The sequence below is a fragment of the Colossoma macropomum genome, unplaced genomic scaffold (genome assembly GCF_904425465.1).
Source record: "Colossoma macropomum unplaced genomic scaffold, Colossoma_macropomum, whole genome shotgun sequence".
Lineage (NCBI taxonomy): Eukaryota > Metazoa > Chordata > Actinopteri > Characiformes > Serrasalmidae > Colossoma > Colossoma macropomum.
This window is the reverse complement of record NW_023494796.1, coordinates 7,155,052-7,171,296: the sequence shown is the minus strand read 5'-3', so window position 1 is coordinate 7,171,296 and position 16,245 is coordinate 7,155,052. Positions and strand designations below refer to the sequence as shown.

The window sequence follows — 16,245 nt, the reverse complement described above, 5'->3', positions numbered from 1 at the left end:
ATTTTGTCTCACAACACCCTGCATGTATCCCTCTTCCACAAATGAATTAAAATACATTTTAAGCCAAAACTCACCACAAAGCTATCATAAAACAAAATGTCAGACGTCAGACAGTGTATATCTAACCATTTCATTTAATAACTTTCTGTAAGGGAGCTTTTAGAGGTGGACGTCTGGTTCCTATCACCACCACTGTGCACTATTCTGACTCAGTAAGTTTCTCTAGAGCAGAGCGTTTCACACCAAACCACTCTGAATGACTCTGTTTACATCTCAGCCATTTGATTATGTCAAAATTTTGAAAAATCAGTGGAGTTCACCTTTAAGATCTCATTCGACCACATGAAACCACCTCCGGCCTTAGAATAAAGCTCTAAACTCTTCTGAGTCCTCGCTGTTTAAAGGGCCCATATCATCCACAGTGAACCATTTCACACCAAACCACTCTGGATGACTCTTGTTTACATCTCAAGTGCTTAATATATTTACATATTTTGAAAAGTTGATGGAATTCCCCTTTAATCCCGCATTAGACGTCTTTGCTCATGAGATCAAACCGCATGCAGTGATAAACTGTGACGGTTTTAAACAGCCTAATGCATTTCTGGGGACTGGGAGGGGGTCTAAAGTTTATCTACTAAAGTGTCTTATACGTTCATGTACTATTGACTTGATACACGAAACACTTATAACTCAGACTTTCATTCATAACAGCCTGTAATGGAGCGCCCTCGTGTGGCCAGTCTTGTACAGTGTATTAACCTCGGGCAATAACTGGTCGCCTAAACATTGAAGAGGAAACTTTCTGCATTATTCATTATTTGAGATATAAACGAAGTCATTTAGTGTGTTTTTTATGCTTAGTGGTTTGACCTAAATTACTGACTCAGATGTCTTTACAGTGGTGGTGATGGGAACCAGGGGTCGAAATCACTTCAACACAAATATAGACATTTTATTTACTATCCAAAACCAACAGTGAACCTACACGAGTCTTCTGAGTTTATATGTAATCTGATTTAAAAAAAAAAAGTTTTCTTTTGGGACTATTTTGCCTTACAACACCCTGCGTGTACCCCTCCGCCATGTACGAATTAAAATAAATGGATTAAAGCACATTTGACGTCAAAACTTCGAGACATCAGGCAGTGAATTCATAACCATTTCATATAGCCTAATAACGTTAACCTCCTGTGAGGGAGCTTTTAGATGTGGACGTCTGGTTCCTATCACCACCACTGTGAACAGTTCTGACTCAGTAAGTTTATCTAGAACGGACCTTTTCACACCAAACCACTCTGAACGACTCTGTTTACATCGTAACAATTTAATTATGCATAATTTTAGCAAAAAATCGGTGGAGTTGCCCTTTACAACACCGCATACAAGCCAGTGCTAACGTGCTAACTTTACTGGGTTAACCTAGATGTCAGGAAGAAAAGACTGGCGGTTTGACGGTTAGCGTTAAATCAATGACCACTCTCCTCTTTCTTTGCTAGGAGAAGCTTATCTAGACTGGCTAAGTTCGCTAAACGCTGAAGAAACTAACGCTAATGTTGGCTCAACCTACCTGACGTTGAAGCTGCTAACGTTAGTTCACATTAACGAATGAATTAATTATCAACCCGTGTTATCAAACTTATACTGACACGTCATTATTAGCCCGGTAATCTGTCTAAAAGCGGTATTTTTTAGAAAATCAGCTAGAAAAATTAAGCTATTTTCCTCAGCTGTAGCGGTTCGGCTGACCATTAGGTCTGAATCCGTTATGTTTCCGTTAAATTTTGAATCTGAGGTAAAAGCTTCATTACGCGCGCGGACGCGAAGTTGACTCCGACTCTCGAATCTTTCCAGTGGAATCGAAGGAGTCGACTCCTCAACTGCAGTTGATTTTAACTAAGACAACTGGTGATAAAGGGACACAGCACGTATTAAACCATCCTAAACATTTTTGGTTCGGCTGACCATTAGGTCTGAATTCGCTAGGCTTCCGTTAAATTTTGAATCTGAAGTAAAAGGTTTAGTTGACTCTGATTCTCGAATCTTTCCAGTGCAGTCGAAGGAGTCGACTCCTCGACTGCAGTTCATTTTAACCGAGAAAGCCAGTGATAAAGGGACACAGCACGTATTAAACCATCCTAAACATTTTTGAGTAACTACATATTCCAGTGATATGATGAAAGTTCAGCTTATTTCACACAATGAGGGGAAACTCAGAGTAATATACTGAGAAAATCAGTACTGTAGTCAGAGTTCTTTGAAAAAGAAGGGTGGTTAGCTTCGTATTCGCCACATTCATATTCGACTTTTCCGGTCCACCTTAAGTGATGCAGCAGTAATGTACCTTAATGGTGCGCCGACGCCAGAATCTAACTGAAGCACCGTTTCCCTGCTGAAAAGGACTATTAGAAACAATCAGGATTGAAAGCTAATGGTTTTGCTTTCTAATGGGAATTGGTTTCCAACAGAGGCCGCTAGTGTTTTGTATAACACCTTTAGATCCCATATTAAAACCATCAAATGCATTTAGTATCAGCCACTGGTCACCTGTTAAACCATTAGGATCCTTTACACGGTGATATCAACCCATTAAAAAAGCCAAAACACATTACAAAACGATCAGGAACCAACGGAAACACAATGTTTTTTATGGGTTTTTGAACAGAGTTTAAGGTGGAATGGAAAATTTGTATAAGAAGCTGGGAAATAAGGAGCAAATCTCAGCTTCATCCTCCTTTCCACAGCATTCTGTGAAAAACACTGTTTGTTTCTGGTTTTCGTCTTCGTTCAGTGTAACGATTCTGATCACTGAGTGTGTTTACATGCACTCAGTAATCTGATCACAATCTGATTTCTGCAGTTATCTGATTATTCAAATGGTCACGTAAACACCATACTCCGATCTAGAAATCCCCTTAAGAAATCCAATAAAGAGGCTGGATTTTAGCTCAGTGATCAGATTTCTCAGTGCATGTGAACTCTTACTCTGATTTCTTTCAGATTTCTCAGTCTGTGCATGTGTGAAAACAGACGACAGTACCGGAAATAAGCGAGCAGCGTCGTCGCGAGACGCAGCAAAACACTTTTGGAGTGACGCTGAAACCAAATACTTGCTTGACGAAATGAAGGATTTAAATATTCTTCATCTTCTAGATGATGTATGTTCATATTTTCAGGTACAGTGGTGCAACGTTTAAAGAAAGGTTGAAGGTCTTACGTTACGGTTACGTCTTGTCATTCTGTAAGTTTATTGGCTGGTTGTAAAGCAGAAATCTGATTACTGTCTGACTCATGTAAACCTGGAGTTTCCCCATTATCTGATTACTTAAGTGCATGTAAACGCGTTGATCAGATTACTGTCAAAATCTGATTTTCTGCAGTTATCGGATGATTAAGTGCATGTTTATTGCAGCCCTAATCAGAAAATGAAGAGTTGCCATGCAGGACGGACTAAAAATGCCGTTTCTGTGAGCTGTAAGCACAACAACAGCTGGTGATCCGCGTTTCTTAAAGCTGATAATTAAACAGCTCTTTCCAGTATTACACACTCCTCCGTCCAAACGTCCATCGAGCCAATTGCAATGAAAGAACACAGAATTGAAGACTCGACTCCAAGCATTTTGACTCTTAGAGTCTTTGGCCAAGAGTCAAATCTGACTTCCTGAGTCGAAGAATCGATTCTTTTGGAATCGACTCCCCATCACTACGCAGCAGTGCAGTAGCTCCTAGTGCTGGATTAGAGATGAATTGTTCCCTGATTTCTGCATATTTAAATGTTTAGGATGTAAACAAAGCCTTTCGGAGTTGTTTAAGGTGAAATGCTCCGTTCTAGATAAGCAGTAAGCCACGAGAGGCCGTGTGTTAGAGATTTTATCACCCGCGTTCCCACTTCCCCCTGATAAAATTGCAGTAACGCATGGCCTCAAGAGGCTTATTGCTTTTATTAAACGGCGGCCAACATAAAATATGATAAAATACACATTTGTTTGAGAAAATAGATATCTGTGAGGGAGCTTTTAGAGGTGGACTTCTGGTTCCTATCACTACCACTGTGAACAGTTCTGACTCTGCAAGTTTATCTAGAACAGAGCGTTTCACACCAAACCACTCTGAATGACTCTGTTTACGTCTTAACCACTGAATTATGCTGGAATTTTGAAAAATCAGTAGAATTGCCGTTTCAAAAAGTGATGGGGCGGACAAAACTGGACATTTCAGAATTTTCCATTATCCACAGTGGGAATGTTTGACTGTGGGTTAGCCCTCCTCTGCTCAGTGGTGTCTGTATTCATCTGGACAGTGAAGGAAAGTGTGTATATAAAAATGACCAGTTTGTTTAAAAGGGGAACTCCACCAATTTTTCAAAATTTCTGAATGATTCAGTCCTTGAAATGTAAACAGAGAGATTCAGAGCGGTTTGGTGTGAAATGGTTCAGATGTCTTTACAGTGGTGGTGATAGGAACCAGGGGTCGCCACGACTACAACACAAATATAGACATTTTATTTACTATCCAAAACCACCAGTGAACCTACTGAGTTTATATGAAATGTTGATGATGGTAAAATAGTCATAAATCTGACAAAATAAATTTTTTGGGGGGACTATGTTGCCTCACAACACCCTGTATGTATCCCTCCATCATGAATGAATTAAAATACATGGATTAACATCAATTTTAGGCCAAAACCTTCTCGCAAAACTATCATAAAACAGTGTCTCAGTCATCAGGCAGTGAATTCATAACCATTTCATGTAGTAACTTTCTGGGAGGGAGCTTTTAGAGGTGGACGTCTGGTTCCTATCACTACCACTGTGAACAATTCTGACCCTAAGTTTCCCAACAAACCACTCTGAATGACTTTGTTTACATCTTAACCATTTAATTACGTAGAAATTTTGAAAAAACTGTTGGATAAGCAGTTTTAAGTGCTGTTTTCTGAGGTGCACTGGACTGTAGAACATGTATGTCAGTGTGGCTACTGACCCAGCACGGGCAACTCTGTTCTGTGCATGTGGCCACCCTGGTTCTCACGCGCCGCGGGACCCTTCTCCATCCCAAAACGGAAGTCCCTCACCACGCTCTGGCTCCGGAACGGAGAGTCCAGGCTCCCACTGACCAGGGACAGAGGGGTGGACGGTGCCCATGTGCTGCAGCCGCTGACCGAAATGTTGTCTGGGTGTGCCAGTCTGGATGAAGGATGCTGGATGGCTGGGAGCCACATCCGGGCAACTGAGGACGCTCGGGTGGCCATGCCTGGAGCCTGTTTCTAGTGCAAAGAGGGGTTTCGTCGCTCAGTGCAGTGCAAAATGCAGAAACAGTGAAATTTCCACTGCTCAGTGTGGCAAAAGATGTATTTTTCTCTTTTTGTTCTGGTGCAAAAGCAATAAAAAGGCTTCATCTGATGCAAAAGAGGAGAAAAAGACGAGTTGCTTTGCTTTATGAAGTACAAAAGTTTGAAAAAATGAATTGTTGTTGCTTTTTCTAGTGAAAATTGCAGCAAAATATGTATTTTCCTTGCTCCAAAAGCCAATAAAAGGGGGTTCTTTGCTTTAAAAGCATGCAAATTCAAAGGTTACTGTGTAAAATAGTTAAAAATATAATTTTCCTCACTTTTTTAAGCACAAAAGTCTGCAAAAAGGAAGATGTCTTTGCTTTATCTGGTGCAAAGGAGCAGAAAAAAGAAGTTGCTCTGCTTTATCCAGTGCAAAAAAACTGAATTGTCTTTGCTTTTTTTTTAGTGAAAATTGCAGCAAAATGTGTATTTTCCTCACTTTTTCTGGTGTAAAAAGCAAAAACAAGGCTTTCTCCACTTTATCCAGTGCAAAAGCAGAAAAATAAAGTTTTTTTCTTGTGTAAAATAATTCAAAAGATGTTTTTTCCTCACTTTTTCAAGCTTTATGGAGTGGAGAGGGTCGAAAAGTGAATTGCTGTAGCTTTTTCTAATGTAAATTGCAGCAAATATGTATTTTTCTGCTGCAAAAAAGCAATAAAAGCAAATAAAAAGTGCGAAGGCAGGAAAATAAGTTTTTTTTTCTAGTGTAAAATAATTCAAATCATGTTTTTACCTCCTTTTTCTAGCGCAAAATGCAGCAAAAAGGTGTGCAAACGGTCGAAAAATGACTCGTGGTCGCTTTTTCCAGTGCAAAAAGCGTCAGACTGCGTCGATAGTCGCTGTTCTTTAGCGCAAAAGGCGTCTTTCTTTGCTTTACGCGCGACCGGAGCGCGCGGAATCCGCTCGTTAAACGCGTCCTCGCGCCCATTCAGCGCCTGTAAGCCGTCTAACCGCAATGCAGAGCTTCGGTGGGGAAACGCTTTAATGACCCCCGCCTCGCTCTCGCGACTGTTTTTGCCGGTGGTTGTCCGTGGCAACGTCGGACGCGCGCGCGCGAGCGAGACAGAGTCGTGACGTGCGTGAACAGGAGCTCGAGACAAGGCGCAACATAAGAGGTTTAGAAGCGTAGACGTCATCACGTTATAAGGTACCCGTATGTAGTTCTGCAGTTACAGACTGTAGTCCATCTGTTTCTGTGCACCTCAACAGCCTCAAAACACTGTGTCCACTCACTGTCCACTCTATTAGACACTCCTACCTTGTCGGTCCACCTTGTAGATGTAAAGTCAGAGACGATAGCTCATCTGCTGCTGCACAGTTTGTGTTGGTCATCCTCTAGTCCTTCATCAGTGGTCACAGGACGCTGCCCACAGGACGCTGCTGGCTGGATATTTTTGGTTGGTGGACTATTCTCAGTCCAGCAGTGACACTGAGGTGTTTAAAACTCCAGCAGCACTGCTGTGTCTGATCCACTCAGACCAGCACAACACACACTAACACACCACCACCACATCAGTGTTACTGCAGTACTGAGAATGATCCACCACCCAAATAGAACCTGCTCTGTGAGGGTCCATGGGGGTCCTGACCACTGAAGAACAGGGTAAAAGGGGGCTAACAAAGTATCAGAGAAACAGATGGACTACAGTCTGTAACTGTAGAACTACAAAGTGCACCTATATGGACAGTGGAGCTCCTTTTCTCTGGCCTGAGACTAAACGCGCCGTCATGCACGACTGTATGACATAATGTCCTTTAAACTCCACACCTTGTCCTCTCTCTCAGTGATGAAGAGGAGCCGCACTGCTGGCATGTGCTTCGATTCCCATTGTGCTTTAATTACGGCCTTCTTGTTTCAGCAACACAGAGAACCAGGCTGGAGGCCCATCGCCAGGCAACCGAAGCAACAGAGCCAGCTCAGGCCATTTGTTAGTGTTTACTGGTCACTAACCGGCCTCCTGGAGACCTGTATTAAACACATTCATTCATTCGTTCATTCATTCAGTAAAACTGCAGGCCTTGCAGCTGCACATCAGCTCAAAGTGGACTTATGCCCCTCTCCTGCTTACATGACCACCTTATAACCTCTCTTCATTCTTTAGAATCAAAGGTCCAGTCCCTTTTCTCATTTTTACCCCTACCCCTGGTTTTCGGGGCTCTCCTCGCTCCCTGGAACTGAGTTACAAGGGGTAGTGGTTGAAATCTTCCCTCTGAAATGGGACCCTCAAATAAAAAGAGCATCACTTCATTAACAGCTACCAGCGCTGCTCTGTAGGCAACCCTGCCAGTCTGCAGTGACAGCAGAGGAGGGTAAAGTTCAGCTCCTCACTGCTGGGCTTTAGTTACATTTAGGGCATCATATGCCTTCAAAGAGGGGGGGCAATTATTTATTATCACCCACCCCTAATTCTTCAGTGATATGAAGCTGAAGTCAGATATTCTCCAGATACTTGTTGAAATTTTCCCGTTCCACCTTAATGGTTACGTTTTGGCACCTCGGGTGTCAGAGGTCACTTCTAGTCTTCATAACTTCAGAACAGTTTGAGCTTCAGACATGATCCATGTATCAGGACATTCAGCAGACCCACCCCTAACTACTTAGTGTGACGTCATCGAGCTGTGACGTCAGAATCAGTGAGTAATTTGGCTCGTAACATCAAACCCAAACCCAAAATCCTGATAATATTGCTCTGCTTTTTGACCTTCATATTCCAACAAAGGGTTAAAACAGCGACAGGATTCACAAATCAGATCACTCATCAGACTCCGCCTCACCATCCAGAGTGATTTCATCCACCTCTGACCGTCCATCAGCCAGAGATCCAGTTCTCCCAATTCACCCAAACCCACTCACTGCTTTTAGCCTTCATGTTATAAACAAAGGGTTAAAAACAGTGACATGATTCACAACCAGAGCACTCAGAGGAACCTGCATCACTAACAGAGTGAGAGAAACCAGCTCTAACATCCCACAACCCAGAAATACAGCACAAACACACAGCCGGATCACTGTAAGACCTGCTATTAGCTCCCTGCTTTAGCCTTCATATGGCAACAAAAGGGTTAAAAAGATAAAACAGTGGGTATTGTAATTTTATAATGAAGGAAATTCTCACATTTGTGGGTGTCTTTGGTCTCTTGTGCTCCATCTGGCTGGTTTTTCTTTTTTTCTCATATCTCTCTGTTTGGAGTCTCTGAAAAACCTCTGTTTGGAGGGTCATGTAGCCCCAACACTTCATCCTACCCCTCTATCTCAACTAGAATCGGGACACCCTACACCTAGACGTGAACGAATTAGAGGCTGTTTTTTGTTACCGTTGCCTTTAGAACTCAGGCGGGGGGCAACTCTGGTCCTGGATGGCTGGGGTCCAGCACAGTTTGGTAGTCTCAGTTGAGTTGAGCAGGTAAATCACCAAGTTGTGCTGGACGCAGGCCCTCCAGGACCACAGCTGTGCAGCCCTGCCTGGTGAGGTCAGTGTAAATGGGCGGGGCTACACCGATGTAGGTGGCATAGGCTAGATGAATATAAATTATCAGCTTTTTAATGACATCACAAAAACAATGAAGTCAAATTTTTTGTCATTTTTCAGTTTTTGAGATAATTTGAACACATATAGTGGCCTTTACATTGTGTGTAAATTTCATGAAGAATGGACCAAAAGAAACGGTCCAAAATGACTTGGAAAGACGTCTGGTTCCATTGACTTCCATTAAAAGTAAAGTAGGTTTTTTTCTTCTCCTGTAAAGTTACCATTTTGGCAATACGAGTTTTTTTCCGACAACAATTTGTCTTTACATGACATGGGCCCTTTAAACAGAGTGAGGCACTTTAAACTGCTAGACTGAGGAAGTTTGAGAGACTCTGTTCTTGGACAGTCCTGCGTGTATGAACATCAGAAAGCCCTGCACTGTAATTAAAAGGTTCTTCAGAGGTTCTTTAGTAATGATGTACTGCATACAGAACCACAGCAACTCAGACAATTCAGATGCCTTTTTGGTGCCTAAAGATGCTACAGCTGCCTCCACCAGATCATTATTATTATTGTTATTATTATTTTATGATGTTGTCTACACGAAATAGCATATCGCTGCTGTCGGGACAAAACCTCATACAGTATGTCCATTTTTGTTGATTTTGAGTTTTTGTCATAATTTGAAAACGCCTGTTGTTCTTTACATTGTGTGTAAATTTGATGATGAATGGACAGACAGAAACAACCCAAAATGATTTGGAAATAATTCTGGTTCCATTGACTTACATTAAAAGTAAAGTAGGTTTTTTCCCTCTCCTGTAAAGTTACCAGTTTGGAGATACGAGGTTTTGTTCCCACAACAGCGATAATTTCATTTTAAAAATAGAATATCAAAACAAAAAAAGAACAACAACAAAAAAAAGTTCTTTTTGGCTCTGTATACAGCCGCGTGCAAAAGTTTGAACACCCCTGGTCAAATGAACTGTTTGTTGATTTCATGAGTGGGAATAAGTGAAAACGTCCTAAACAGAGAACTTTCATTCAGAGAATGTTTCATTCACTATATTGAAAGCTTTTAGAAAACATCATTCAGTTATTAAAGTGGTAATAAACTGTATTCATTTATTTATGGCCATTTCTTTATAAGTTATGTATATGTACGCCGTCACCGCGCGCTTTGGCCACGTGCACATGCGCGCGGTGCCAGAGACCTTCAGGGGGAAACGGATCCGATAACCGAGGCGCAGAGCAGCTTCACCCCCTTTAAGATGTTAAGGGCGCGCGATAAACAGGGGTCATGTCACAGCGGACGCTTCAAAACTGTTCAGATTCTGAAAGGACAGTTAGGAGATTAAGGGTCAGTTAAAAAAACATGAAATTATAACCCTGCTCAAAAACAGACCACCAGAAACCATCAGGATTAAAACCTAATGGGATTTGGCTTAATGGTTTGCAATAGAGACCACTAGTGTCCTGTAGAACACCTTTAGATCCCATTAAGAGACCATCAAATGCATTTAGAATCAGCCACTGGTCGCCTGTTAAACCATCCTTCACACTAATATCAACCAATTTAAAAGCCAAAACACCATCAGGAACCAACAGAAACACTTAATGGTTTTATGGCTTTTTCAGCAGAGAAGTATTAAGTATGAAATTATGACGTAGATCGTTTAACAGATAAGCTGCCAATAGGTTCTGCTTTATATATAAATATAATAAGGTTTATATTAAAAGGATATGGAGTCTTAATGACGCTTTAATGAAACAGGCGTTTGTGTATAAAACCGATGGCCGGTCCATTCTCCACTGCCCATAACGTATCCATGCGTAAAAGCGCGTCCACCCCGCTGTGCCGCACCTTTACGCACAACAAACAAAGATGTGGAAATAAGTCATAACTCTGCAGAAATGCCAAGGGGCAGCCTGGATTCGTCCTTTAGACGTCCCCAAATCGTGGCACGGACACTATTTTTACCGCTCATGGCGCTGGACCTCGACCCCTGCCCTCGGAAATTTATTCGCGCTCGGCTCCCGGTTCGACGCGCCCGCGCCTCCGTCAGCGCTGCGCTCTCGCGAGACCACGTGGGGCTTTTATTAGGCGCGCACAGCGGCACGGTTCGTCCATTTGGAGGGTGCTGGGCATCTGGGAGGCCTCTGCTGGATCCGTGCGTAAAAGTCTACAGGAACCATGGCTGCTGAAGGGGTGGTGAGCTTTCTGAAGGATTTTCTGGCCGGCGGTGTCGCCGCTGCCATCTCCAAAACGGCCGTAGCGCCCATTGAGAGAGTCAAGCTGTTGCTCCAGGTAGGACAGAGTTGGGTGTTTCCTTGATTTTTTACTCGAATTAGCCCTCAGTAATAGAGTCAAATGTGCGCTTTCTTTTGCATCCAATCTGGACTCCTTATAGTTTTCCTTGAAAGATGGTCTTCCTTTCTGTTTTTTATCCAGTATTGGTGTCTGTTAGCTCTTATAATAGCCAAGCTGTAGGAGGTCAAGCTGCAAGGAAGCCTGACTAAACCTTTCCCTTCTATCTTTTGCAAAATTGCATTTTTTGTTAGTCCCTAATTTGTCCTACTTGCGACAGGTGAGCTATACTGAGGCAGTCCTTAGGCAAAATGCAGTTATCTATGTGAAAAGCTTCAGCATAAACTCATGAGCGACCCTCAGATTATGCAGAACAGAAGGTGGTGGAGATTTTGAAGATTCTGCGTCAAATTCCGAGTTTAACTCAAGCTAAACTAGAATGATACTCCGGATCAGTTTACTGAAGGTATATGTAAATAATTCAGCGATATTTTAAACACTATATGTTTTAAAATGTTATACTTATTCTCATTTATTTCCATTCTTATTTTGCCTTCAGTGAGTTCTTAACAAGCAGTCATGTGTGTTCAGACCAGCGGAAAACGTGTTTAGAGCTAAAAATAGCAAGGGGTTTGCAACCCAATACTTGCACCCTGCCCACCCCCCAACCCCCAGCCCCTACTTACCCCATCCCAGCACACCCCGGCTCGTGCAGGAGGCAGATCTAATTCTTGGAATGAGAAAGGCCAACAGAGTTGAGAGCTGATCCTTGGTTTGAAAAGGGTAACAGTGTTATTACTGCAGCAGAACTGAATTAAGTCAGACAAACAAACATGCGACTCCAAGACAGGCCTTAAATGCAAAACCAGAGGTTTGAGGAGTCACAGATATGCGGCCGACCCGCAGCTAACAGACCCAATCCAGCTAATTAACATCTTCTGAAAGGTCCAGTTCTACTGCAGCCGTTTAGCTGGAGCAGGTGAAGCAGATCTGGGTTTGAACTAAACCCTGCAGCATGGTGGATCTCCAGGATGGAGGGTTGGTGACAACTGGGATAGACATTTGATATCCAATAGCAAATGCAGGGATGTGCATTGAGCATAAGCTGCTGAACTGAATACTGTATAATATCATAAACTTTTAGTCATAGCATTTACATAGCAGCTATTACAAGCCCAGCAAAAGACTTGTAATAAATGCCCGTTTAATGGGTAGCTGAGAAAATAAAAAAAAAAAACACTATTAAAATAAACTGAAATAGCACAAAATAAAAAACATAAAATGGGAACAAAGTACATTAATTACAAGGTAATAATAAAGTAACTCTACACATACAGAGATCTGTATTCCACCTTTGGGCAACTCTTAACACCAACTATTCTGCCGCTGTAGGTCCAGCATGCCAGCAAGCAGATCACGGCCGACATGCAGTACAAAGGCATCATCGACTGCACACTGAGGATCCCCAAAGAGCAGGGCTTCCTATCCTTCTGGAGAGGCAACCTGGCCAACGTCATCAGGTACTTCCCAACGCAGGCCCTCAACTTTGCCTTCAAGGACAAGTATAAGAAGGTCTTCCTCGGTGGAGTGGACAAGAATAAGCAGTTCTGGCGCTACTTTGCCGGTAACCTGGCCTCCGGTGGTGCTGCCGGTGCCACTTCCCTGTGCTTCGTCTACCCTCTGGACTTCGCCAGGACCAGGCTAGCTGCCGACATTGGTAAAGGGGCTGCAGAAAGAGAGTTCACCGGCCTTGGCAACTGCCTCGCAAAGATCTTCAAGTCAGACGGTATTAGGGGTCTGTACCTCGGCTTCAACGTGTCCGTCCAGGGTATCATCATCTACAGAGCCGCTTACTTCGGTATCTATGACACAGCTAAAGGTAAGCGGCGAAGATGCCAATGGAAAATCTACACAGCTGTTTGTGTCCGATCCCACGGTACCACCAGATGGTCCACAATTTTGCTCTATAGTGTTGGACACAGCAAGAATGTGGAACGTCTAGTGGTGCCTGAGGGGTGGACTGGGGACCACTACACATTAGGGTGTACAGTCCCTTTGTAAATAAGTTAGTGAACAAATAAACAATAAAGTTTAACAGTGGTTATGGACACTGTCTTCCAGGCATGCTCCCAGATCCCAAGAACACACACATCGTCGTCAGCTGGATGATCGCCCAGACTGTAACTGCTGTTGCTGGTCTCATCTCCTACCCCTTCGACACTGTCAGACGTCGTATGATGATGCAGTCAGGACGCAAAGGAGGTGAGCTTAGGCTTTTTACAGTATACGGCTGGTTTTCAGCCCTTGTCCCGGAGTACCCTTGCCCTGCAACTTGGGCACTCTAGGACAACGGTTGTCAAACATTACAATGGGCTTTTAACTCAGTGGTTCCCAATCCTGGTTCTGGAGTACTGGTGCCAAGCATATTTTGGTGTTTTCCCTGCTTGGACATACTCACTTCAACTCCGAAAGCAGTTGCTAATTAGCCGATTAGTTGCATCATTTACATTAATGGCATTTGACTTACAATTTTGATCATTTTACACAGGTAGCTGAAGGTAGTGTTAGGAGTCTTGCCCAAGGACTCTTATTGGTATAGTGTAGGGCGCTTGCCCAGCCAGGGATTGAACTCCAGTCTACAGCGTAGACGGCAGAGGTGTTACCCACTACGCTCTACTAACCATATCAGGGTCTATGACCATGACTGGGTACCACCGCACTAAATGCACTGCACATATGCAGTTACACATTAAGCATGACATTTCGAAGTAAATGTTTGTCTTTCATCCAACAGCCGACATCATGTACAAGGGCACACTCGACTGTTGGAAGAGGATCACCAAGGACGAGGGTCCAAGAGCCTTCTTCAAGGGTGCCTGGTCGAACGTGCTCAGGGGCATGGGCGGTGCCTTTGTGCTCGTCCTCTACGATGAGATCAAGAAGTACACATAAACATTCTCTGTCCAAACCCATCCCACCGAAGGAGACCCTTGACGCCGTGTTTTGTCTTAATCCTGTAGCGTGAAACCACCACTCGGCGGAAGGAACGGGGGTAGATGCGCGTCCCACTTAAGAGAACTAGCCCAGATGTGGCGCATGTGTGAATGTTGGAGGGAGCGAGAGTAAACGGCCACTTCATCACCCACTCCTAAACCCTTGTAAATATATTTAACTCTAGCCACTGCATATCAGATTACAATTATCCCGTCGGTCCGATTACTCTCGGTACGGAAAGATTTTTTTTATTTTTTGTTCCATTTAGAAACCCCATGACTAGCGCGAGCGTGGAAGCGGCCGTACACTGGAAGGTCGACTATTCTTGTGGCATTGTCCACCTTATATGTGTTCTTTTAATAAAAATAAAAAAAAAGAAATAACACTTCAGTTTGTTTTCCTTATTTAACTCAAACAATTTAGCATGGCTGTACCAGGACAAGACACTGATCGGAATCAGTCACAAAAAAATAGCAGTGATCAGGTAACACGTACGGTGTCTTAAGTTTACTTCTTTAGTTTTGCACTGGGGCTAGGAGGCTCATGTAGATAACAAAGGTTCAACTCTAAGGCCAATTCCAGTTCTCTTAACAGTCAAGTTGGCCTTTGTCTGATTTTCTTAAACACCCAAAGCTCACACTGTGGAAGCCAAGTGAACACCTGAGACACACCAGCACATTTCCAGTGCTTTCTATGAACCAAATTTGCAATAAAAATAAGATTTGCTATTTGAAAGGCCAAAGTGACTTTTTAAATTCTTAAAAACAAAATATCAGTTACTTACATAACATGAACAAACTTACATATGGCATGTTTTTCTCCAAATTCTCAGGCACTATTTTCCTTTATTTGCAGTGTTTTAACATATTGGGGAAAAACAAGACATGCAATATAAAATGTGGCATTACTTTTGCTTTTCGTTTTTATGCAATCAAACAGTAAATGTGCATTAAAATGAGCAGACGTGTTCTCTGTAGAGGATGTGTTCACTTTTCACTTCAAATCAACAAAATGTAATATGACCAGGGGCGCCCAAACTTCTGCATACAACTGTAATAATCACAGACCTTGATCACAGACTTGCTTATGTGGTTTCAGACACTGTATGACATACATTTCTATAAACATGGACAAAAAACAGACAAACTTAAGGCTTTACGATGGCAGCTTCTACTGCTGTAGCTGTGTGGTTTACTTCTGGCCTGTTAGGGGGGAATCCCCCTTAAGAGCAATATCCATTTACTGTAAAGCTAAACTGTATCTATGATTGAGTTTATCATGTAGAAGATGAAGTATAAACTCAGACACAATTAGAGAAAATAAACAGGAAAGGCATGCAGTTTTGCTTTTATAGAATTTTTGTATACATTACCTAAATCAGGGCAAGTTGCCCCTTACCTGGGATAAACTCCCCTCTGCTGAATCTTATTTTACAGAATGTATAATTTATGCCATACAATTCATAAATAGTGATATTAATCAAAGCACAACACTAATATATATGTGTGTATATATATATATATATATATATATATATATATATATATACACTTTTTTTTTTTAAATAAACGAGGTCTCAGTTTATGTCTCAATGATTCCACTTAAAAATATAACAAATGGCAGAAAAATAGAAACATGTCATTTTGTTCATTATTTAAGCAGTTATTGTGATTATATAACTTACCTGAACAGATGTGGCGCAGCTGTAAAACTCAAAATGTATATATATACATTTTTGGTTCAGATTGCTTCATCCTAACGGGAGTTACAGCAGAATATTCAGGGCCTCTTTCGAATGAATCTCCCTGTATATATATATATATATGTGTATATATATATATATATATATATATATATATAAAATAAAATACAGTTTTTATGTGATCATTACATTTCTTGCGACACCTATGTGATACGATTGCAAAAGTGATTGCCCCTTAAACATAACGACGGGTTGTGCTTCCAAGTGCTCCTATAACTGGACTTCGGTCTTTCACATTGTTTTGGAAGAATTCTGGTCCATTTGAGGGTTTTTGAGCATTAAGGTCCTGCCACAGCATCTCAATGGATTTCAAGTTCTGTGTTCACTCAGGTTGACTTTTTGTTTGAAGTTCTTAAACGACCAAGTACAACAATAG

At 42.1% G+C, this 16,245-nt stretch overlaps 2 protein-coding genes across 2 annotated transcripts in view; one reads left to right on the top strand and one right to left on the bottom strand.

The window, feature by feature from the left end:
- The window catches only part of si:ch211-197n1.2 (EF-hand calcium-binding domain-containing protein 6), a 50,479-nt gene extending 45,225 nt beyond the window's left edge, over positions 1-5,254 (bottom strand). Inside the window, exon 1 of the mRNA XM_036582875.1 lies at positions 4,987-5,254. Coding sequence (XP_036438768.1) covers positions 4,987-5,254 — 268 coding nt within the window. The remainder of the gene's footprint in view (positions 1-4,986) is intronic.
- A 5,664-nt stretch (positions 5,255-10,918) lies between these two features.
- slc25a4 (solute carrier family 25 member 4) lies at positions 10,919-14,483 on the top strand. The gene is made up of 4 exons (XM_036583719.1): positions 10,919-11,113; positions 12,506-12,992; positions 13,235-13,375; positions 13,908-14,483. Exons 1-4 carry the CDS (start codon positions 11,000-11,002, stop codon positions 14,063-14,065), a joined length of 900 nt encoding a protein of 299 aa, XP_036439612.1. The 5' UTR covers positions 10,919-10,999; the 3' UTR covers positions 14,066-14,483.
- Positions 14,484-16,245: the final 1,762 nt, after the last annotated feature.